This window comes from Scomber scombrus, chromosome 6 (genome assembly GCF_963691925.1).
Source record: "Scomber scombrus chromosome 6, fScoSco1.1, whole genome shotgun sequence".
Classification (NCBI taxonomy): domain Eukaryota; kingdom Metazoa; phylum Chordata; class Actinopteri; order Scombriformes; family Scombridae; genus Scomber; species Scomber scombrus.
The window spans coordinates 17046670-17070091 of record NC_084975.1 but is presented as its reverse complement, the minus strand read 5'-3'; the positions used below and the strand labels follow the sequence as shown (position 1 = coordinate 17070091).

The 23422-nt window shown below is 39.0% G+C and overlaps 3 protein-coding genes across 3 annotated transcripts; all 3 read right to left on the bottom strand.

The window, feature by feature from the left end:
• LOC133982058 (high affinity choline transporter 1-like) lies at positions 1-9647 on the bottom strand. The gene is made up of 8 exons (XM_062420959.1): positions 9455-9647; positions 9240-9353; positions 6955-7110; positions 6671-6819; positions 6350-6496; positions 5187-5340; positions 1344-1561; positions 1-1153 (listed from the first exon to the last, which is right to left on the bottom strand). Exons 1-8 carry the CDS (start codon positions 9636-9638, stop codon positions 638-640), a joined length of 1638 nt encoding a protein of 545 aa, XP_062276943.1. The 5' UTR covers positions 9639-9647; the 3' UTR covers positions 1-637.
• Positions 9648-12188: 2541 nt separating this feature from the next.
• Positions 12189-15703, bottom strand: cfap161 (cilia and flagella associated protein 161). Its single transcript, XM_062421497.1, has 8 exons — positions 15632-15703; positions 14314-14403; positions 13982-14199; positions 13796-13877; positions 13333-13368; positions 13021-13143; positions 12736-12809; positions 12189-12375 (listed from the first exon to the last, which is right to left on the bottom strand). Exons 1-8 carry the CDS (start codon positions 15701-15703, stop codon positions 12189-12191), a joined length of 882 nt encoding a protein of 293 aa, XP_062277481.1.
• Positions 15704-16291: 588 nt separating this feature from the next.
• Positions 16292-22657, bottom strand: cers3b (ceramide synthase 3b). Its single transcript, XM_062420174.1, has 10 exons — positions 22484-22657; positions 22148-22265; positions 21685-21803; positions 21546-21603; positions 21131-21181; positions 20950-21042; positions 20611-20739; positions 17242-17348; positions 17000-17153; positions 16292-16841 (listed from the first exon to the last, which is right to left on the bottom strand). The coding sequence occupies exons 1-10, from the start codon at positions 22654-22656 to the stop codon at positions 16722-16724; spliced, it is 1122 nt and encodes a 373-aa protein (XP_062276158.1). The 5' UTR covers position 22657; the 3' UTR covers positions 16292-16721.
• Positions 22658-23422: the final 765 nt, after the last annotated feature.

The window sequence follows — 23422 nt, the reverse complement described above, 5'->3', positions numbered from 1 at the left end:
TACAAATATAGGACCATGTGAATTTATATGAAGAAAAAAAAAGTACATTAAGATCAGAATTCCAAGTTCTTCATATGTGTTGTTAGGGCTACTAAACAAGGTGTTGCCCTTAACATATTTTCAATTTAACTTCCAAACTTTAAATTCAACTAATTTTTCAGTGCATTTCCATTGGCGATTGAATTTTTTTTTTCCCAGGGTAACATACTCTGTTCATACCACCTTCCACCTGATCATATTCAGGTCTGTCCGTCCAGGAAGAGGGATCCCTGTTTAAGGCCTGGTTGTTTGTTTGTATTTACATAAATCAATGGTTTAAGAATAGAGGATGTTATATGCTGTACAGATTGTAAAGCCACATGAGTCCAATTTCTATATAAAATATTTCATTAATCATATTGTGCAAAAAAGGAGACACCCATCATGTTCCATTGTCTCCTTGAATCACTCCAAACATACTGATGGTCAGAGTTTGGTATATTTAAATCATATTTGATTTATTTTTAATCATGTGTAAAATACTGTCAATAATAATGTCAAAGTGTATGAAATAGTCTGTGCAGAGAAAGTGGCTGATAGGAATACACATAAAGAGAGGTTTGTGTATACTTTGGCTGATGTTGAACTCAAGTTAAGCCTACAGTTTTGTATTATGAATAAAGTTCTTCGCCTCTTGAGTATCAGGTATTTTCTCCCCCTCTTCCTCTTTTTTCTCTTCAAACACCCCCAGTAAATCCCAAGACTGAGGAATTAATTGGTGACGAAAGCCTAGTTCTATCAGCCAGGAAACTATAATAATACACATCTGAGAGGCAAGCATGGTCAGAGTCCTGTAGGGAAAGTACTGTGTGATAACTCCATCCTTCTCTCTCCAGCCAGGAAAAAGGAGTAGAGGAGGGATCCCAAGTAATGGCTCGCCACTCAGCAGACGCAGCAGCACCCCTACTACGAAGCCACTGATAGCCCCGTAGGTATTAGCAGAGTGGAAGTGCAGCACGGAGATGAGCTGCGGGAGGAGTGTGCAGTAGAGTAGATCCCCGCTTACCAGCCAGAGACTAAACACACTGCCACCACCAAAGGCCAGGCCTGTGCCAGCTAGGCCCACCAACAGCACGCTAACACGGATCACCCACTGCAGTTCCCGCTCTGAGGCCTACAGGAAGACCGAGGAAAAGGAGCATAAAGATGGAGTTGTATTACTTGGTGCTGACCCATATATATATATATATATATATATATATATATATATATATATATATATATATATATATATATATATATATATATATATATATATATATATATATATATAGACACACACACACACACACACACACACACACCTGCTTCCTCAAAGTCGTCTTGTATATGTTTTGTGTAAACATAGATGCTGATGACAGCAGCGCAGAGTCCATGGAGGACATAACTGCTGCAGCCACAGAACCAATGCCCAACACTGACACCCAGGTGGGTGTGAGGTAATGCAGAGCCAATGGCAGGATCTTCCCTGCCTCCCCACGTTCATAGGGAGGGGGTAGACCATACTCTGTCTGGTTCCAGTCTTAGAGAACAGGAGAGAAAGAGAAAGCAGAAGATACAGAGGGAAATTAATAATACGTTTATTTAATATAGCACCTTTCACAGGAATATAATTCACAGTGCTTCACATGCATGAAAGTTAAAAATAAAACCATAAAGCATACAAACAATAGAAACACAAGCCACAAGATGAAGTTACATACAAACAAAACACAGTCGACAGTGTACCCCAAAAGAAACACGCAAAATAACAAACACTAGACAACTTAAGGTGAGACAAAGGCCAATTTTGAGTTGCTTTTTAAAAGCTACAGAGACTGCAGACTATATGTCTAAAAGAAAGACATCCATAGTGTTGGAGCCACTACTTCAAAGGCATGTTTACGTTTTTGTTTTCAGTTGACATCGAGGGACAGACAGTAGGCCATGGTCAGAAGACCTAAGTGACCTACTGGTGATATAGGAATGGAGAAGGTCACAGATGTACTCAGGTGCCTGTCCATGCAGAGCTCTATACGTGAACACAAGAACCTTAAAATGAATACTAAACCTGATGAGAAGCCAATGTAAAGAACTTTAAATGGGTGTGATATGAGTTGTCCACCTGGACAATTTGAAGACAGTTCAGAGATAACTTGCTGAGACAGATGAAAAGTGAATTACAATAGTCCAGCCAGGATTATATGAAAGTGTGAATAATCATCTCTAGATCAGGTTGTGATACAACAGACCTGAGATGCAATATTTCTTAGTTAGAAAACATGCATGAGTCAGGAATATGCTGATCAAAATGCACAACCTGACCAAATATAACACCAGGATTTCTTAAATTAGACCGTATAGCTGAGGAAAAGGAACTAATACTCTGAGTAACCGTGGGAGCTATATTGTCTGAAGCTATGATAACAACCTATGTCTTATCTGTAGTATCAGACAATTGTGCAACACAGACAGTTTGCCGGCATTACCAGGCTTAAAAGAGACATAGAGGTATAAATCATCAGCGTAACAGTAATAGTATATATCTCTAAATTTGCTAATAATATGACCTAAGGGAAGCATATATAAAGTAAATGAAATAGGATCCAAGATGGAACCCTGAAGGCAAACCACTGGAAAATATTTAAATGAAAGAACAGGCGTGCTCAACTCTCAGTCTTTATAGATCAATGGATGCTGAACCAAAAGAAAACAAAACAATTTGGAGTCATCAGGACTCACAAATCAACAGTTTTACACCACAGGAAAGAGCAGCAGTTTCAGACATGTAAGGACCAAGCAACACAGTTAAAAACCAGTGCAGGGTGCTCCAAGAGATACCCACCTACTACTTAAGCCTTTCAATCAGGATGCTGTGATCTACAGTATGAAAAGCTGCAGTAGGATCTAGCAGCACCAAAACAGAACATTCCCTCACATCTGAAGACATCATTAAGTTATATGAGACTCTGAGAAGAGACAGTTTCAGTGGGATGCTCCTGACGGAAACCTGATCGGAACTTATCTAAAATGATGTGTGGATTCAAGACAGCAGAAAGCTGTTTGGTAACAACTTTTTTTCTAAAATTGTTGAAACCGAAGGCAGCTTGGATAAAGGCCTGTAGTTATCGGGAATGTATGGATCTAGGTTTGTTTTTTCAGATAAGGCTGAATAACTGCATGTTATGTAAGCTGTTAACACGTTTTACAAGAAACTACTTTATCCGAAACAGCGAAGAAATGTGTGCTATAGGACTGAACTATACAATCTATGTGTGCATGCACTTGGGTCAAAAGTCACAGAAATCCTTTCAGCTGTGAGATGATTGTGAAAGCACTTGAAACTTTTACTTGGCAGAGAACTTAAAAGTCAGGTTGAACAAAACACAATATGGTCAGTAGTAGGCACAACACGTGGAGTCAATAATTAAACCATGTGTAAAAACAAAGTCCAGAGTATGCCCTATGATTTGTGTAGGACCAGACATATTAAATAAAATTCACTTAGTGATGTTAAGAAAATCAGTGGCAAAGCTGCAAGAGATGTCCTCAAAATGAATACCAAAATAACTTTGTCCAACCTTATAATGGGGTATTAAAACATTTTAAAAACTGAATTCAGATTTTAAAAAAGAACTGTTAAAATCAGGAGGTCAGTAAATTGAAATACAATAAAACAGATTAGAATGACCAACTTTGGTTAGCTGCAATTCAAAAGATAAGAAAACTCCAGTGCTCACCAGGTGGTCACAGTTCAATTAAAGGGCTACAATCCATATACCTCTGCCAAGGTTCAGTCAGAAACAGAACAATTCAAACCTTTTGAAATGAATGAATTGTTCAGTAAGATTTTAAATTCATGGGGATGGGGCAAAAAAAACTAAATACAAAATACAATACAGGCTGGGGAATATAAAATATATGAAAACAGGCAAATGTCCATTCATTATCCTTATGATACGCTACCCGTAACTACACACATACACATACTGTACATGCAGTATGTGTATGTGTGCACCGCATGGTGCAAATGACACTAGGTCGAAATTACGCCGAACCATCACTTTAAGGCTGCCCTGCCCCTCAGGGATGTGCCTTTCATTGGTGTGGACTTCACAGGCATTCTTCACATTTGTAAGTTTACTATACTGTATACTGTTGTTATATGTTCTTGCTGACATCTACCTGGATGGTCATAAACCCTACTACTTTTACAAAGTGACTGTAATGTTATGTATGTTATTTTAAATACACAAATACTGTCAATGTACATTTTTTGAAACAGTCTCATTTTCACTGTTCTCTTGACCCACCTGGCCTCTTTTTCTGCCCTTAAAGCATATTTGGAGTGAAGGTTTGCCTTTCCCTGATGTGGAGTTCAAATGTGTTCTTTTTCTTTCATTGTGAGTTTACTAAATAGCTCTTATTTTATTTCTAGAAGAGAAAGTCAGATGAATCTATATATATCTCATTCTCTCTCTGTTTTTCATACTTTAGGGTGCCACTTTGAGGAGCTCTTTATTTTACATGGATGTATGGTCTTGCTGTAGGCCTGATTGTCTTATTTGTATAAACAGTATATTTCATTAAACACTGAAAAGACATCTCTAGCAGTGTTTCTTTGACAACCACTTTCACTTCAAGATGGGAATTGTGGCACTGTAGCCATCTCTCCCAAGATGAAAGTCTCTGTAAGTAGTGAAAGAGCGTATACATTTTTTAACATGTTAAACTCTTAACAACTCTTCCATGTAGGCTACTGTGCTTTATTTTAATTTTTGAAACAACACGATATGCGCATATATCCTCTGTTGTGTGCCTCCGCATATCGTATAAATAATCATGGCTAAAAATGCCAGGGGCAGTTTTTGGTCCCAGGCCAGCCCTATGTATATTATAACTTTAATGGTGCACAGTATTACACCAAGCGTACACATATGCTGAAGACAGCCTAGGGCTGAGACACTTATGCTGCTGTGCACCATTAACTTTATAAAATACAGTTATGTGTGAGTGCTGATGTCTGTATTTGTTTACTTTTTTTGGGTTGCGCTCTGAAAAGACTGACTTGAGCATGCCAGTTCTTTTGTTTATATATGAATGTAGACCTGCATGCCTCTTGGGTGTGTACTGTCTATGCACAGCTGAGTATTCACATTCATGCGTACCTGCAGAAGCAGCCACAGCTCCAATGATAACTGAAGGGATTCCCATAACAAAAATTGTCCCAGCAGCAGCAAAACAGGTGAATTGAGCCTGAGCAGAGGAGGCTGCAGAGAGGATCCTCTGGTGTAGAGCTTGGTAGGCCAGTCCCCCTAAAGCCTAAAACATACATATGTATGTAGAAGAAAACAAGAATTGTCAGTGAAAATGTTCACAATATACTGTACCTTTCTCACATCAGACAGTTTGATTTAACTATAACGTTAATAATGCTTATACTACATTTAGTAACAGTAGTTCCAGGGCCCTGATATCATGCATCTTAGCTCTATTATGGCACATTTGAATGTAGCATAACCCTTTTCCAGTGACAGAAAGAACAATGGAGATGTCCACACAGCAATCCTTTTTTTAATGATTCAACAACAGGGTTCAGAGTTCTAACACTTTCCAAGAAGTTATTTTCTAAAACAGTTTCTATTTATGGAGTAACATTTGGGTTAATCATTGAGAGCAGGGGAGCAGTCCAGCTAAAATGCTTCAGATATAATGAAATTAAAAACTGCAGTACAATTTCAATAGACCATTTTCAGCTAAGACATTCTGACATGCCACAATATGACAAGCACACAGTGTAAATAATAAAATGAATGATGGCTGAATTCAATTTAGCTGCTCCAGTTTCAGGGTCCTGGTATTGTCTCACTGTCACGGCTTACTGGGACACTTAAATACAACAGAGCCATTGTTAAAGTGATTTTTCTACTATGACAAGCCAAAATATCTGCTGTGAAAAAGGCCTATCAACTAGAAGAGGCAGATTTTCAGTTTATACAGCTGAGTTTAATTTCTGCCTACTACAAGTTAATACGATGCTATGCAATTTTAAGGTTACCTTGTACCTGGCCGTATCTGTAATCTGTCACCTGCCAGCAGGTACGAAGACATCAGACAAAGCTGAATGGGTCATGTCAGGTCAAACAGTAAACTGATGTAAATTTTGTTGCACATAAAAATGCTAATAGGAAAGGATGCTGTTTTTTACATCTCCAGGACTGAATTACACATTTTGCAGGATGTATGGGAATCCTACAGCTATTATTATGTGGTTGCATGTGTTCAGTGATACAATTAAGAATGTGACATAAAATCAAATTTGAAATCTGACCAATAACAGCAGCTCATCTGCCCATTTTCCTGCATCAGCCAGCTCCAGCTCTCCTAGCCATGAGTTGCCACTTGATTGGTTGACAAAGGCTGTTTGTGAGATGTCAGTAACAGCAGGAGAGAGTATCAAAAAGGGAATACAGAGCCACTGAAACAGAAAAAACAGTAGTTATAGTAAAACTGAGGACAATTCATGTATTGAAATACTCACTGTGAATATTTATCTCAGGATCTCATTTATCATTCCTGTAGCACTCTATCTATCACTACTTAATAACATTCCTACAAATTTCTCCAACTCTGCGCTTCCTCGCTTTCTCACCAGGCTGAAAAAGATGAAGGTAAGCTGGATGATATCAGTATATGCCACAGAGTAGAGACCCCCTAAAAAAGTGTAGATGATGGAGACAGCAGCCGAGATAATGATGGAGAGTGTAGACGACAGCCCAAGAATTATACTCATTGTTCCCCCTGGAAATCACACAGAAGATCAGATCAGAGATGGTATACAAAAATGTTGTGATGATTAAGGCAGTAGCATGGTGTAAAGATTTAATGTTTAAGTTAGTGCATAATGACATTAAAACTCAGGCAAGAGCTACTAACCCAGAGCAGCAAGGATGCAGGCAACCCACAAAATATCAGCTACCAAAGCAGGAAGCAATAGTACTGTGGTGAACATGTTGCCATAGCGATGCTGAAATGGGTCCAACATGGTCACATAGCGCTTCGACCTCATAGGTTTTGCAAAAAACAATCCTCCTTAGGAGACAGAGAATATAAAAAGAAAACAAAAGAAGTGTTGACGAGAAATATAATTTAAAAATATTCAGGCATGAAGTTAAGCCAGTTACAGATATAACTGGCTTAATTTAAGGCAAACTAAAGCATGATCATCCTCTAATTTCTGCTCCCCCTAAACCAATCTCTGATCCTAACAATGCTCATGGCAAGCCCAAATAAATATCATATATATACTTAAACAAATAGCATATTTAACAAATAAGTTTAAAAAATTCATTTTGGAAAGATACAGTCTTGACGGTGGGGAATGATTTTTGGGATTAATGTTAAATATTTATTTTGTTTGATATTTGCTGAGTATGTACATGTAGGTGTATGTATATGTGTGTAGATGGCATGTATGTTTGTTTGTTTATGTATAGGTAATGTATATACGTATATTTACATGTATGGTTTAAAGGTTAGGGCATCTATAAGCTTGTAGCTTCAGCCCTGACCCTTTCGATCAGCCATGCAGCCCTGTTGTTAGAGGGATGTGTTACTGCTTTCTTTTTTTGTGGTTTTATTTATATATTTTTTGCTGATCGAAATAAAATAAACTCAAACTTAAACAAACATTTAACTGCGTTAAATAAATTCCCCATACTTGGTCTAACCCAGTAACATTACTGATGATGTCACCAAGTATATAAATGAAGGAAATGGTTGGGTCCTTTTGTCTCTGGGACACATGGTGGGTATGGTAAGTTGCAAAGAAAGAAAATAATTAACTTATGGAAGACAGAACTAATCCAACTGCAACCCAATAAATGCAAACCACAGACAAACAAAGGGCAGTATGATGGGTCAATGGCCAAAACAAACAATTCACAAGGTTAAATCAGTGAGCAATGTGGGAATGATGGTGATAAAAGGTGACAAATTATGTGTTCTCACCCACTTTGTCACATGCCTTTTGCCCACACAGGTAAAAAGGTTCTGAAGTGTGACACGAGTAGCAAAGCTTTAGTGTTTCCCTATTGAATAGACACCATAGAATTCATACCCATGTAATACCAGTGAGACACATTAAAAAAGATGAGAATCCATACAGGTGGGTAAGCCATATAATTGTAAAACTTGTAAGAATTTAGGAGTTCAGATTTAGACTTCAATTAAAAAATCCACATGAGAACGAACGCAGTGGGAAAATACACCATCAGATGCCAGACTTGAAAAGGCTCATAAGAATTCATTCAGATGAAAAGCTGTATAATTGCCAATCATGAGGAGATGAGAAGAACCTGCTGAAAGAGGGGATTGATTCTGTGATCTGAGTTGGAAAGCTTGAGATTGAGACCTGTCAAAAGTATAATTATGCCTGATCCTAGATGATTATTGAACTGTTCTTTTTTTGTGTAGTATTATGTACTCATACCCTACTTTGTAACCCTTCCCCCTCATGTTTTTACTGATATTATTCCTTTTTTAAATGTTTTTATTGCCATAATTATTAGTCTCACTTTTACTTTCTGCAACCATGAAATGCAAGTAGGATAATGTGAGCTGTATATGTGTTGGTGAGTAAAGGGAAGATGTGGGAGGGTTAGGTATAGAGATGCACCGATCTGACTTTTTCAGTCACAATACTAATACCTGGCCTTTGGGTATCGGCCAATACCGGATATTTATCCAATAGCAGACTTATATATTGCTTTCCTGACTTTGAAAAAACAAAATGTAATGAATACATACATAGATATTAGACTTTAGACATAGACTTTACTGAATTGTTATTTATTAAGATAACAGTATCTGATACCAGATTGCCTCATTGTCATGGATACCTAATCCAGCTATTTGAGTCAGTATTGCAACGATATCAGTATCAGTGTCTGTGCTTCTCTAGTTGGAGAGGGTGTGTTTAAAGTGACAGTGTATATTTGTTTGCAATTGCAAGTGTGATGCTCAATCTGAAAGTACAAAATATGTTAAGTATGTACATGTATTAAGCATCACATCCTGTGAAGGTGAAACTATAGCACCAGGGTGGTGTAACATGCCCAAAACAGAAAAACCTTCACATATTTTTGGTATGTGGAAGTATGTGGAGCTATGTTTTCTCATTTAAGTTGTTTTTTTGTTGTTGTTTTGATTCATCCACTTACCCAAAATAAAATTGGTAAAATATGCAGGAGGCCCGATAGCCCAAATAAGACCTTGAGCAGGGGAATAAACAGCCTCAGCAGTTCCCATAATGTAACCTCCACCAACCCACGTAGCTGAAAGACAATAACAAATAGTTTAGAAGAATTGGAAGAATGGTGCAACAAAACACAGGGAAAGTAGTAGTAGTAGACATGAAAAAAAGAAGAAGTTTTACCCGTCATGGTGAAAACTCCAACCAGGACATTGATGTTGCGGCCACCAACAATAGTAATTTCACTCTTGTTGCCAGTACATGTCTTCTCCTCTTTCTTGGATTTTCGAGATGCCCAGATCCCTATGACCAGGATTACTATATAAAAGCCCAGCACGGCCACCAGTCCAGGGACGTCCACTGCCATGCTTGTCTGGTTACTCAACCCAGAAGTACATCAATTAAACTGACAGAAAATATGAAACACAGGAAGTACACAAAAATATACACAAAAGAACAGCTGCTGCAGTCGTCAGCTGCAGTCAAAACAGCATTTAATTGTGGCTGTGCCACAACCCCATGACTTCATAATATTGTGTTTTACCATCTCCAGGGAGCACCACTGAATAAACAATATGCTCTTTACAGTTGAAGTCTTAACTTGACCTTGACAAGCTATTAAAGGCTCCCAAACTCTGCCAGTACAGTACACACACAGTTGCTCTATGATTCATTGTATAACGTATAATCTAGTATGCCGAACACAGGACAGAAAAGCTTCAGTGTACTCAGGTCACTCACATCAAATCCCCAACTGATCAATATATCGACAATGTAGTTTATTTAGCAATTCTGTTCTTTTGTATTTAATTATTATTTATGTATGTTTTTCTTTTTTTCCCTTTTAAATCAGAGAGGCTGAGCAAATTCACTGTTCCGATATAAACTTTTATGTACATGGAATCATCCAGCTAATTTGGTTGCATATCAATTGATGTATGAAATTTTAGTTTATAATATCATTTAATTCCTTTTACTGCTATGATGTTAATATTTTATTTATATTTAGGGTTGCAGAGTATGGGTGTATGTGAACATGTTTGTATAGATACATACCGTATGTGTGCCAATGGATGTAGATTATGTGTGTCTGTGTGTGTGTGTGTGTGTGTGTGTATGTTATGTATACTATGGTATGTGTGTGCCAACAATTATGTGTTAAATTATTTATGAATTATTGTAGGCTTAAATGTTTAATGTGAACTCTTCAGATAAACCAATTAGCTAAAAATCATCTAAACAAAATAAAACATTAATTTCCTTCAGACTGTGAGGACAAACACAAATATCTGAGCCTGTTTCCCTCCATATGATGACGAGCATATCGATAGTAAGTGAACCCTCTCAGTGGCATCTGCTCTTATCGGTAATGCAACGATAATAACTGAAATACATAATTAAAACATATATCAAACATTCTTTAAAATACCTATATGATGACGACCCTTATACATAAAAATGAAGTAGCCTAAGAGTTACTTCAGTCATTAAACAAAGTCAGTCATAAAAGTTTATTTCAGCACCACGTACTTGAACAGCCTCGCTAATAAATAAAGAAGAAAAAAAAAGGAAAAAAAAAAAAAGCACAAGTAATTCAGCTATAATTTGGTCGCAATTTGATCTTGATCTCCATGTGTAACCTACCTTTCTGCACCGTTGAACACCTCTCTTCCGTATACCTGCTGCCTCGGGTATTGTAGTCCCCGCTGGTCCGCCTCCTTCTAATTGTTGTCCCCCCCCCCCCCCCCCGATGACACCTGTGGGTGAGTTCAGTATCGTGCAAACATTTCTTATCACAAGCGGCGGAGTGTTTTAAGTATATCTAACTGTCCCCTTCAATTAATTCCCGGATGACACCTGCGTAATTAGCAGGAAACGGTCAGATCAAATTGGTTGCAAACCGGTGCAATGAAAACGTTTTCACTTGAAAGCACCCTGGACGGGATCACGTCATGATCAACTGCATGAGGATCCCTACTTTCTTAATAACAGTTTATCTATTGACAGGCCACACGTGTTTGGCTACTCATTACCTAATGGAAATACAGCATGGTGTCCAGTCACAAACCAAGACACGAAGATACTTTTCAGTGTTTGTGTGCCAGGATGCTGCAAGGTGACTCCACCTGCAGTCTGCATGTGTTGTGAAATCATACACGAAAATGTGACGTTTGTCACTTGCAAAAACAACACACACGTGCATGCACATCCAATTCCACTATACTTAACACACAATATGAATTAAACACAGTGCTATGTAAACACTGAACACTGAGGTAACAAGGACAACTACAGGACAAACACATTCACTCATCATCTACTTCCACTCATCATCCACCTGGAACAACCTCCTCCCAGTCATAATCAATTAACTGTCATAAACATACATATGAAATGAAGACCACATCTCTCCCATATTGAGAGGAAAAATAGACAACTGACTTTTTAAACGTTCACCCTTTTTTAAAGATATTTTAAACACACTAAAGGAGTGAGAGGATTGTATTAAATCAGATGTTGGTGACTGATAAGATTTTTTTCTATATCACACAGCCCATACTTCATCCCATCTGTATGTCATATATAACTTATTTCAGTGGAAAATCCAAATGCATGGGAAACTGACCAATAACATCTAGCCCAACATAACTTTTTTATATTATTCTATCACAAACCTAAAAGAATAGTTAGCCCCCCTGTGATAGATGAAACATATCAAATGTTTCTTTCTACAGAGCTTCCAGGTGGTTTGGTTAGCGATTGTCCGTATCATATCAGATGTATGTTGGAGTCCAAACTAGAATTTTTTTCACAAGAAAAAAAGAAAATCTGTGGCCAAACACAAAAATGTAGTTTTTGTTTATTATCTGTTTATCTTATTTGTACATGAACATCATGAGAGTGGATTTTGTTGGTTTCAGATGTCTGTGTTTGCCTGTGTGAGCTCTACATCCTGAGCTTCTGACTGTGGGCGGTTGAGAAGTACGAGCCCCTCTCCTCCAGGGTCTGAGGTACACAGTATCCAGTGGTTGTTGTCTTGTTCAGCTTTGTGGGAGTCCAGGAAAGTGTGAGCTGTCACCTCATACTCTTTGCCATATGTGGTCCTGCAGGCATACAACTGTTACTTAAATAACGACAGCAGGCATGTAGGTATTGTAACACGACTTCTAGCTGCCATATTGGAGGCCCTTATCTTTTGACAACACCCACTATGAAGAGTGCTCATTTTTCTCAACCTACAGCTCAGCCTTGGAGTTTGCTACAAGCTGCTAGTTTTTCATGTTACTGTAAACTAAATTTGGAAACAAATCCTTACTCATAGTAAGCTGACCTACAATCCACAAAGAAGTTTTCTATCTGATATATCTCTCCTTTTTATACGACATTTTTGAGCTTTGTTTGTGTAAAGCCAATTTTTGTTAACAGGCCTCCAAGGTTATTTTTAAAAGAAAAATTGAAAATACCAAAGGACATGATCACCCAGAACAGCAAGAGCCTGGTTGGTCTTGCAGTGTATGATCAGCACTTTCACATTTGCCTGTAAAAAAAAAAAGCAAAAAACCCAAAAACAAAGCCGATCAAGACTTACATGTAAATCTTCAATGCAATGGAGGTGAGACAAAGTAAAAAGAAACACACTTGGTCTCAGGCATTTTGTATGCTATCATTAACTACAGACTTGAACAGCAGAAAATGCTGATGTTGCAACAGATTAACTGGTTAACCAAGAACCAAGAGCACATACTTACAGGGACACACTGACCCTCATATTCAAGCCTCTCCTGAGGATCAAAGTGCACTGCTTTCCAGCACGACAGAAAGGAGTCATCGTCAGTCAGGTTTACTTCCTGGAGGCGGGACTTTTTTGCACACTATGAATTAAATCACACATGAAATCTTGTGAGAGGGAGTAACATAAACGCTGCATTCTGTTATTGACTTTAAGCATGCATGTTAGGTGTCTGCATTTCCCTCTTTGTTTACATGCATTCACATATGGTGATTGCTTTATCAGTTCGCTGTAGTCTCCCCAACAATCTTAAATAAATAACTTGATTTACCTTTTGAAAATTCTTCAAGTCGCTCGTCAAGTAAAGCTGAGGAAAGAGGGGAAGAGAAAATATGAAATCATACAAAGTGACACACTAAAGATGTGATTTATTTTGTTTCAGTAGCATTGATGTATACAATGCAAAGGGAACCACATTTATATCACTATTTAACAGAATCTTAGTAGCTTTTGTGTTCAACTAAAATTAAAATATTGTAATAGAAAAAGAGAACACATTTAACTAAATAGTTAAAACACTGATAATTACATGATATTCATATAACCTAAGGTTAAAGGTTTATTCCACCAATTTGATATTGCTCTTCTGTAAAACGGGGGGACTTGAAAAACGCAGCTAAAACGCTTTCTGTGAAGACAAGCTGTTAGTCCCTATATAGGTCAAGCTCCAGAAAACACCCAATCCTCCCATAATGCAACTCAGTTGAATCTGTCAGTAGACCTGGTTTACTTACACCCCTGGCAAAGCCACTTGTTGTTTTCAGGGAAAAACTTTGCTCAAAATGCAGAGGTGATCCTTCAGGACATCCATCTACACTGTAGTAACACAAGCAGTGTTGCAGGTTTACATCTGGTAGTGTTACCATGTGTGCCGAGGCGTACAGTATGGTGATGTTGATGATGTAGATTTGAGTGTGTACCTGGTAATGATGAAAGCAGTGCGTGTGCAGGGCTGAATACCACTCCCAGCACTAATTCCACATGGATCTTGAATGCTGGGCGAAGGACTCTTTGTCAAACCATTAATGTCTGCGTTAATGCTTAATACGCTACACTCCCTGTTTTCTCCTCCCATGTTCACCAACATCACAACATCCCCAAAGTGCAATCCTCCATCCTTCGTCACAGCGAGATTCACCTACACACATGGACAAACACCATCATCATTATCATTAGCACCCTAATCATCAGTGTGCTATTATTGTATGTGTTGTTGTTGATGATGTTGTTAATGAGCTTGAACTAATTTTACCGGTCTCAAAATGTTTTGTTTGAGGAAGTCTACTTTCTGGGTAGAAAGCTCGCCCCTCTGTTTTTTCTCCAGGTATTCTTTCATTGCATCCTGTAGACACATCAATATACAAAATGTATAATTATTATAATGTATAATTGCATCACAACTGAGTCAATTTAAAGTCACATATCTCCTTCTCTAAATCCATTTATTGGTCAAATAGCAATTACTGTATACTATATCTCTTCCACCTCCTTCTTTGTTACTGAATGGTCCCTCAACCATTTGTCTTTTCCTGTGTATCTATTTTATGCTTAAACAGACACATTGGAGAGGATGACTACATTTGGGCCCAGAATAAAATCAACACTTTCATTAAGATGTTTTTGCCAATTAAAGGATGGGTTCCCACTTTTCAAGTCTGACCTAAATTAGGTGTGCCCAAATGAACAATGAAACAGGTCTTGCCATAATCATTGCTCCTGTTCATAAAGACCATTAGAAGATACCCTGATAATGCACTTACAGTGTAATGATGAGGGACTAAATCAATAAGCCTCCTTCCTTTTAAAAGCTGTATTAGTCAAACCCAGTAGGTATTTTCAACATTACTGTCTTTTTAGACCTTCTTTCTGTTACTATACTCCCACTGCAGCTCAATGATGAAACACTGTCAAAGGAAACACAAAAATGGTATTTGAGGCTAATAAGACTGTAAATGTGTCAGATTTCCACTTGACTAACTCAGACTGCTGGAGCTTCATTAAAACTGCAGATAAACTTTTAAGTGCATTTGTGCACAAAATAACTGTGTGGACACACTGTGGATTTTGTCCTCCATCACTTACATATGAAAGCACATTTGAAGGAGATCTGTTAACAGTGAGGAAAACCTACCTGCTGTTATAAGACAAATTTGAAGAATTGTGAACGTATTTAATTGTCCATGGGTGGCAATCAAAGTAAAACGTGCCTCCTTTCTCCTACATTGTTATTTAAATATAGTTTGCTCTTGCAGGCCACCATCTAAGACCATGTCAAATGTGTTAATGTATTTGCTATAATAAGCTTACAACAAGTAATAGCTTACAACCTTTTGATAGTGAGAGTATTTTAATAATTCAATGCTTTCTTAATATCTGACACACAACTATTTGTCAGTTAATGTCTTCAACTAGCCACTTCCTAAAAATGGGTAATTAGCTTGATGATAAGATATGGAAAAGATGTTCCAGAGATTGTTCAGATTTTAGCATATACAGTTATGATTTGGTTGCAATTTGTTTTGGTTAACGACAACAACAAAAGTTAACTCAGAGCTTAAATAGTAACAAACCTCCTGTAAGCGCAGGTCCTCATTCCAGTTACCAATTCTCACGTTTGTGCGATATGTTCTCACATGAGCCATACCGGCTGTAATATTGACTCTCTGTGTACTAATAATACGATAAATGACTCTGTTTATGGTGTTTGATCCGTCAAACGTCGCCTTTAGGCAATGTTTGTGTAGTGGTTTCTATGGTAACTGGTGGTCCCGCAGAGTGTCGCGAGAGGGCGCGCTGGAGCAGCTGCTGAGCATCAGTAGAGCTGGTGGTATTTCTCTGCTCGTTCTGCTTCTCACACAAGTATGAGTTCATTAACTCATACTGACCTAAAGATAAACACGAAAACACACACATCAAAAAATAAAAATAAATCCCTGTAATTTGGTTTTGCATTAACACCCCATACTACATGCACACACAGACATAGATTTTATTTTATTTTTCACACACAGACAGACCTACACATTCATGTAGGCCTCAAACGTCAGTATTATTAGCGCTTCAACATCATACAAAAAAATACAAACGCAACACATCAAAGGGTCTTTTTTTATTAAGGAGTAGGATAAGATAAAGATAAGAAGTACTTTTATTGATATCTGTTAGGAAATTGATCTTCTGCATTTAATCAATCCTATACACACACACACACACTAGGAGCAGTGGGCAACTGCAGCAGCGCCTGGGGACCGACTCCAGTTCTTTTGCCAGTGTCTTGGTCATGGGCACTGACAGGAGAAAGAAGTGATGATGGAAGTAAACTGGAGCACCTGGTGAAAACCCATTCAAATATATAACATGCAAACTCTACACAGAAAGGACCTGGGACAGCCAGGGTTCAAACACACACCTTCTTGCTGTGAGGCAACAGTGCTAACCACGGAACCGCCATGATGTTATTAAAAGTCCTGGTTTTAGTGAGTTCTAACCATGCACCTTCAATCTATTATCGTTCACAGTTCCTTTAAGAATACAATTCTCTGCTAAAGTGTATTTACTTCTTCTTATATGCAAAATGTATTCCAGCCACTGCAATCCAGACTGAATCTGTCCATGTGTCTGCTTTCCATTTTCACTTTTCTCTGTCTCTGTCTTCGTGTATTAGTGGCCGTTGGCCCGGCCTCTGGTTCCAGAGCCATTAAAGTGAGTCGGTTTGTGCTTTCTTTCATTTGATGAGTCACTGTCATCCTCTTCTTCATCACTTCTGTCATCACCTTCCAGCTGCAGAATGAAGATGAGCCACAGAAGAGAGGTAGAAAATTAGAGTAAACCAAAGAGAAGCAAATAAAGAGATGTAACTTGCAGGATGTACATATTTTGCAATAGATTTTCTTCTTCTGCAAAAATGCATACATACATGGATCCACTTATAAACACACCTTGGTGAAGACACACTTGTAAAACATTCGTGATATGAGAACAGCCCAGTAGAGGTGGAGTATCTGTAGAACTACCAACATGACGTTGAAGAAATAGTAGCCAAAGAAGGGAGCAAATGTCTCAAGCGGATACACCCATGTACAGTGGATCAGCCTGTGGAAGATATGTGCATGTGACATTTTTCCACATTACACCAAGATTATCATGCATCATGCCACATCCTTTCATTTTACACACTTACCAGAGGGGGAAAATCACAAGTCTTGTCAACATAAAGAGAAGTGTAAACACTGCAAACATGGCATTAGCAGTCTGATGCCACTTGGCGTAGTTTAATACTTTGGCACACTGTGAGATTAAACAGAGAAAAATATCAAGTTCAGTTCTTACAGTTCAGTTTTACAGAAACAGTTCACAGACTGTCATAAAGTCAGACAAAGTTTCTATTCATATTTTTTGTGAATTTTGTGAACGTTTATAGAGGCAATGGCAATGCTCTGTTCTGTGTCCCCAAATCTACTACTACTGGGAGATTTCAATATCCACTTGGATAACATCAACAATGCTTTTACAAGGGACTTTACTTCATGCCTTGATAGCTTTGGAATACAGCAATATATTGACTTTCCGACACACTCCAAAGGTCACATTATTGACCTAATCTGCTGTTCTGGTGCAACCCCTCATAACTGTTGTGCCTCAGACCTGCCTATCTCAGACCACAAGTTAATATCCTGCAATGTCAATATAAGATTATCCAAGACTAACATACATCGCTCTATTACATTCCGAAATATTAAGAATATTGACTTGCCGGCCCTCTCCAATGGAATTGATGACTTCCCTAGCAGAGAAAATGGAGCCACCACAGATGAACTAGTATCTCACTACAATGATGGACTTCATGGACTGCTAAATACTCTTGCACCTCTGAAAATCAGATCTGTTTCTTTTACCCACTCTGCTCCTTGGTTCACACCAGCACTACGCCAGCTCAAAACCAAAGGCCGTCGATTGGAGCGCCTCTATGCAAAAACCGGCCTTGCAGTTCACAAAGAAATGTATTATAATCACATACTTCAATACAAGGATGCTCTTTCTTCAGCCAAGACCACATACTACTCAACCTTAATCAGGACAGCTGATGGGAACACTAGAGCCTTATTTTCAACTCTCAACAATATCCTGAAACCTCCTGATGCTCTGCCATCTCACTTACTCACAGTCGCAAAGTGTGATGCCTTCATGACCTTCTTCAATGCCAAAATTGAAAATATCCACCAGACACTGACTGCTTCCAATAACTCTGCATCCTCTCTGCACTCTTGGCCTACATTGTCCTTCAGCTCTCCGCTCGCCAGCTTCACACTGCCAACTGTCTCTGAAATAACTGGTCTCATTCATAAATCCAAGCCATCTACCTGCGAGTTAGACCCTCTACCTACCCACCTGGTAAAAAATCTGCCTACCTGCCCTATCCGCGTTAATAACCGACATCATTCATTCCTCACTGACTTCTGGTGTTGTCCCAGCATCACTAAAGACTGCTGCAATAACACCAACACTCAAGAAACCTGGCGCTGATCCGTATGATTTGAACAACTTCCGACCCATCTCAAACCTGCCATTTCTCTCCAAAATTCTGGAAAGAACTGTTGCAGCCCAGCTCCACACCCACCTATCCGACAATAAACTCTATGAACAATTTCAGTCTGGCTTCCGTCCCCTTCACAGCACCGAGACAGCACTAGTGAAAATCACCAATGACCTCCTGATGGCATCTGACTCTGGACTTCTCTCCATTCTGGTTCTCCTCGACCTGAGCGCAGCTTTTGACACTGTCTCCCACGAAATCCTCCTGGACAGGTTATCCTCCGTTGGAATCACTGACATCCCTCTGGCCTGGTTCCGATCTTATCTCTCTGGCCGCACCCAGTTTGTTCAACTTAAGAACCTGAGATCCGGCTCCTCCCCAGTCTCTAGTGGTGTTCCCCAGGGCTCTGTCCTTGGCCCCCTCCTGTTCATTATTTATCTTCTACCTCTTGGTCATATTCTCAGGAAATTTGACATTCAATTCCATTGTTACGCTGATGATACCGAACTCTATCTTTCCACTAAGCCTTCTTCCACTCTGCCACCCATCGCCCTATCGGATTGCTTACTGGAAATTAAATCATGGCTCTCACTCAACTTTCTTAAACTCAACGGCGAAAAAACTGAGGTCCTCCTCATTGGTACCAGATCTACCCTAGCAACACTCAACACTTTCTCCATGTCCATTGACAATTCCACTGTTCCTACATCGCATCAGGTAAAGAGCCTGGGTGTTATCCTGGACAGCATATTATCTTTCGAAGCCCACATCAATAACGTTACTCGGACTGCATACTTCCTACGAAACATCAACCATCTCCGTCCCTCACTTTCACCAACCTGCACCGCTATCCTGGTAAACACCCTGATCACATCCCGTCTGGACTACTGTAACGCTCTCCTCTTTGGTCTTCCGCGGAAATCTCTTCACAAACTCTAGCTGGTACAGAACGCAGCCGCCCGTATCATTACCAGAACCCCCTCTATTGAACACATCACTCCTGCCCTGCAGCAACTTCATTGGCTTCCTATCAAATCCCGCATTGACTTTAAGATTCTACTCCTCACTTACAAGATCCTTCACAACCTGGCACCATCATATCTCTCGGAACTTATTCACATCTACACACCCTCCCGAACTGTCCGATCCTCCTCCGCGAACCAGCTCTTTGCCCCATCTGCCAACTTAACTACCATGGGGTCAAGAGCTTTCAGCCGATCTGCCCCCCGCCTTTGGAACTCTCTCCCACCAGACATTTGCACTTCGGACTCTGTTTCCACCTTTAAATCCCGCCTGAAAACGCACTTATTCAGAGTGGCATACTCTGTCTCACACTAACTATGCAATCACGTTCTTGCTTATTTGTTGCACTGATGCACTTTATAGTCACATTCATATTTATTTCTTTATCTTTGCACTAAAATGTACCGGATTTTTATTGTTTGATGTACTGTTGTCGTGTTTTTGTGCCTTGTAAGGTGTCCTTGAGTGCTTTGAAAGGCGCCTTTAAATAAAATGCATTATTATTATTAATGCTGTCTGTTCAATTTAACTGAATTTCTTGTGTTTGTGTGCAGCTATAGCATGAACAAAAATAACATGTTAAGAAATGTATGATGTTGTATTAGAGGAAAGAGTTGACTATGCGTATGTATTTTTTGTCATCAGGCCACTTTAGACCTGCATTCTGTGATTTAGCAATGATAATGAATGATTAAGTGTTGGATGTACATGAAAACATGTACGTATAAAACCTATAAGCACATCATGTTGACCAGAGCCATGTTTTTAACCTTGAAGGGTGATTTGTACCCTTTTTTAAAAACATAAGAACACAGCTTTGCTATCTGGAATTGCCATTTCTATTACATGTAATAAATGTTTCTTAAATGAGTCTGTTTATGCAAACAATGTAATCTCTCACTGTTATCTGCAAGTCCAGCACCAGCCCAGGGGATGAGAATAGATATCAAATAGATAAACATGCACGTGCACTGATGTAACCGCTGCACTAACCTCAAGCAGGATGTCAGCAGAGTCGTGAACTGCCATCACAAGGGTTCCAATACGGATGTAGTTTGAAAACCAGGAGAAGCTAAGAAGAGTCAGTGTGGCTATGTGATGAATCACCTGCTCTTTGAAGTCCTACACACACATACATATGACATGAGAGTATGTACATGAGAAAGAATGCACAAAAAGCAAAAGCATATCCAACTTTTTTCCTTCTACTTTATTTTATTTTTATTTGAAAATGTGTCATTCTTAGTAGACACTCCATTAATAATGAATATGATGTTAACATAAATTAAACTATGTTTCTTTTAATAAATGCAATCACATCTGCACACTCACCTTCCGTTTCACATCAGTTGAGAGGCTGAGGAGCAGAGAAAGGTAGAAACCCATTTCCAAGAGGTAATACCAGTACTGAGATGGCAGCAAGGACTGCATGGACACATAATGCACATATATATTACTCTGCTTTCTGTTATTTTCTACTAGCTGTCCTGATAGCAATGGTAAAAACACTTACCTGTTTAGGGAAGCCTGCCCAAACCTCCTTCAGATTATAAAGCCAAGGTTTCTAAAGACAACAAAAACAAAGGAGGAGATGAGTGTGAGCGAGTTTGGAGAACAGCTTTGAAAACAGCATTGAGGGTAAATGTTGGCCAACCAGCTCATGCATGCTTGTCTGCTATGTCAACTGCCAGAGTGTGAGAAAACCCCTGAAGCACAGAGAGACATGAAATAGGAAGATAGACCACAAGTTTCACATGCATTACAGTGAAATCAGAGTGGTACCTCGAGATAGAGAGAAAGAGGGAGAGAAACAGCACACAATTCATGCAATGGAAAAATCAACAAAAAGGAAAAATCCCTGTAAATCCTGGCGATTCCTGTAAAAAAAACAATCAAAAAAACAGGAAAAGGCTAAGAAAAAAACTTACATCATACAGAGCAAGGACTCCGCCAACAAATGCAAAAAAATAGAACAAGCATCTCCAACTGTGGACAGACAAGAACAATAATGACACACATGAATAAATTAGCATCTGTGCACACATTAGTGTACAAACACACACACACCTGGCTTCACAGAATCTCTTCCGAAGTGCTGGACGGTCCTGGTTCCTCCTCCTTCTGAACCAGACTTGAACTCTCCTTTCTGGCCAACTGGTCTTCTTACACAGAGACCTCACATCAGCCTGAGACACAAGGGAAAGGATTGAAATTTCATAAGGCTTTCCACCCTGGGATGCACACTCTCTCAAGCCTTATTTCACTTGTTTTAACTCTCTGATTATCTCAACTCCTCAAGTAGTTTGTTGTTCATGAAATGCCTCATTTCTTGAATTTAGTAGTATATGTTGTAGGATTTGGCATTTAAAACAAAAATTCCCCCAACAGTATTTTTTCATTCATTTCATTACTTTATGAAATAGGTTCCTTTGTCTGGATAACACTTTTGTCTTTGTTAGTTCCACACAAAATGCTATAGTGTGTGATTTACTGCAGCTTTGTTTTTTAGTGAAATGGCCCTTTAACATACCTGCGATGGAAGCCGTGTTTGGCTGCAGAAGTACTTTTCTAGGACATGGTTTGGTTCTGCTTTGCGACGTACCCTGTCTCTGACTCCCCACATATCAGCCAGCGGTGTGGCCACATATCTGCAAAAGCAAACAAGAAGCAGGGAAACTGAAAGGACTACATCACCTATGATCATTTAGTTATTAAATGTCTGTCAGTACATCATACTGTAGAAGAAATTATATTGCAGAGCACCATTTTCCAGATATGACCATAAGACTGCTGCAAACAGTTTCTGCAGTTTGAGTATTCTGAAACCAAATTCTCTGACACACATTTACTCACATCCTTTTCTCACCTCTCAAATAGGTATCTGACAACGAGCAGGCAGAGGGCGCAGGGCAGAACAGCGTAAAGTTGAGAGGCTTTAGCATAGACACGACCTTCATTGTCCTCCAGATCAGACCAGGAGACATTTCCTGGCAGCCACAGGCGCTCCCACCACAGCCACTCACTGACTGTCTGCAACATGCTGCTGAAATACAACCGTGAAAAACTGATTTGGGACGAAGCATTTTATATTCAGGTTTTAATATAATTTTTTTTTTTTTAAATGTAAAATTTTGATAGTACTATGTCAACTGGCCAAAGTGGTGCGCATTTGCTATGACTGTGTATCAGCCAAACCAGGCTGGCTCTCTGAAGCAGCCAGGCACTGGTTCACATTAATTCACATTCAAAATTTCACTAATTTTTTTTCTTGAATCTACTAAATAATGTCATTTTTCTGTTAACAATATGCTTCTCCTCCCAGTGTTCTCTAACAGTGAAACTGTACCAACCATTGAACCATTACAGGAAGTGAACAATCTAAAGATGGACAGCTACAGTAGATATCAAAGGGCAAGAAAGATAAAAAAAAATAATAATAAGGGAGAGGAGCAATTCAAGGAGGTAAAGATTACAAAGAAGTAAAGTCCTTCTCTTTGTGGACTCTGACCATAGTGTAGATAAAGACATGTAACATAAACTGTTAGAAATGAATTTCAAAATGTTGCCATGCCATGTTTTCCTCACTGAGATACAATATAACTCACACACTGTTAGTTAATAAGTCAGCATGGGAAAACGAGCATACAACCCTACAGGCAGTGTTGTCTTGACAAGTTCCAACAGAAGAGATGGGAGCTGAGGGAGAACGTAGATACATAGTGTGTGACAAAGTCCAGTGAAACTAGGAGAAATACTGTGTGAAACCCAAACAGCCACAGCCCTCTATCTGATCTTAATTTTAACA

What these genes read in the sequence shown, in the direction of transcription:
- LOC133982058 (XM_062420959.1), bottom strand. Translation starts at nt 9,638, where the DNA reads ATGGCAGTGGACGTCCCTGGACTGGTGGCCGTGCTGGGCTTTTATATA. An exon ending in TGGAGTTTTCACCATGACGG is followed by an intron (nt 9,354 to 9,454) that starts GTAAAACTTCTT and finishes ATTGTCTTTCAG; the next exon opens with CTACGTGGGTTGGTGGAGGT. An exon ending in CAGATGAGCTGCTGTTATTG is followed by an intron (nt 5,341 to 6,349) that starts GTCAGATTTCAA and finishes TGTATGTTTTAG; the next exon opens with GCTTTAGGGGGACTGGCCTA.
- cfap161 (XM_062421497.1), bottom strand. Translation starts at nt 15,703, where the DNA reads ATGGCTCATGTGAGAACATATCGCACAAACGTGAGAATTGGTAACTGG. An exon ending in ACTGCTTTCATCATTACCAG is followed by an intron (nt 13,878 to 13,981) that starts GTACACACTCAA and finishes GTGTTACTACAG; the next exon opens with TGTAGATGGATGTCCTGAAG. An exon ending in CTGGGTGATCATGTCCTTTG is followed by an intron (nt 12,376 to 12,735) that starts GTATTTTCAATT and finishes GTATGCCTGCAG; the next exon opens with GACCACATATGGCAAAGAGT.
- cers3b (XM_062420174.1), bottom strand. Translation starts at nt 22,656, where the DNA reads ATGTTGCAGACAGTCAGTGAGTGGCTGTGGTGGGAGCGCCTGTGGCTG. An exon ending in AAACACGGCTTCCATCGCAG is followed by an intron (nt 21,804 to 22,147) that starts GTATGTTAAAGG and finishes CTTGTGTCTCAG; the next exon opens with GCTGATGTGAGGTCTCTGTG. An exon ending in GGGCAGGCTTCCCTAAACAG is followed by an intron (nt 21,043 to 21,130) that starts GTAAGTGTTTTT and finishes GTGTCCATGCAG; the next exon opens with TCCTTGCTGCCATCTCAGTA.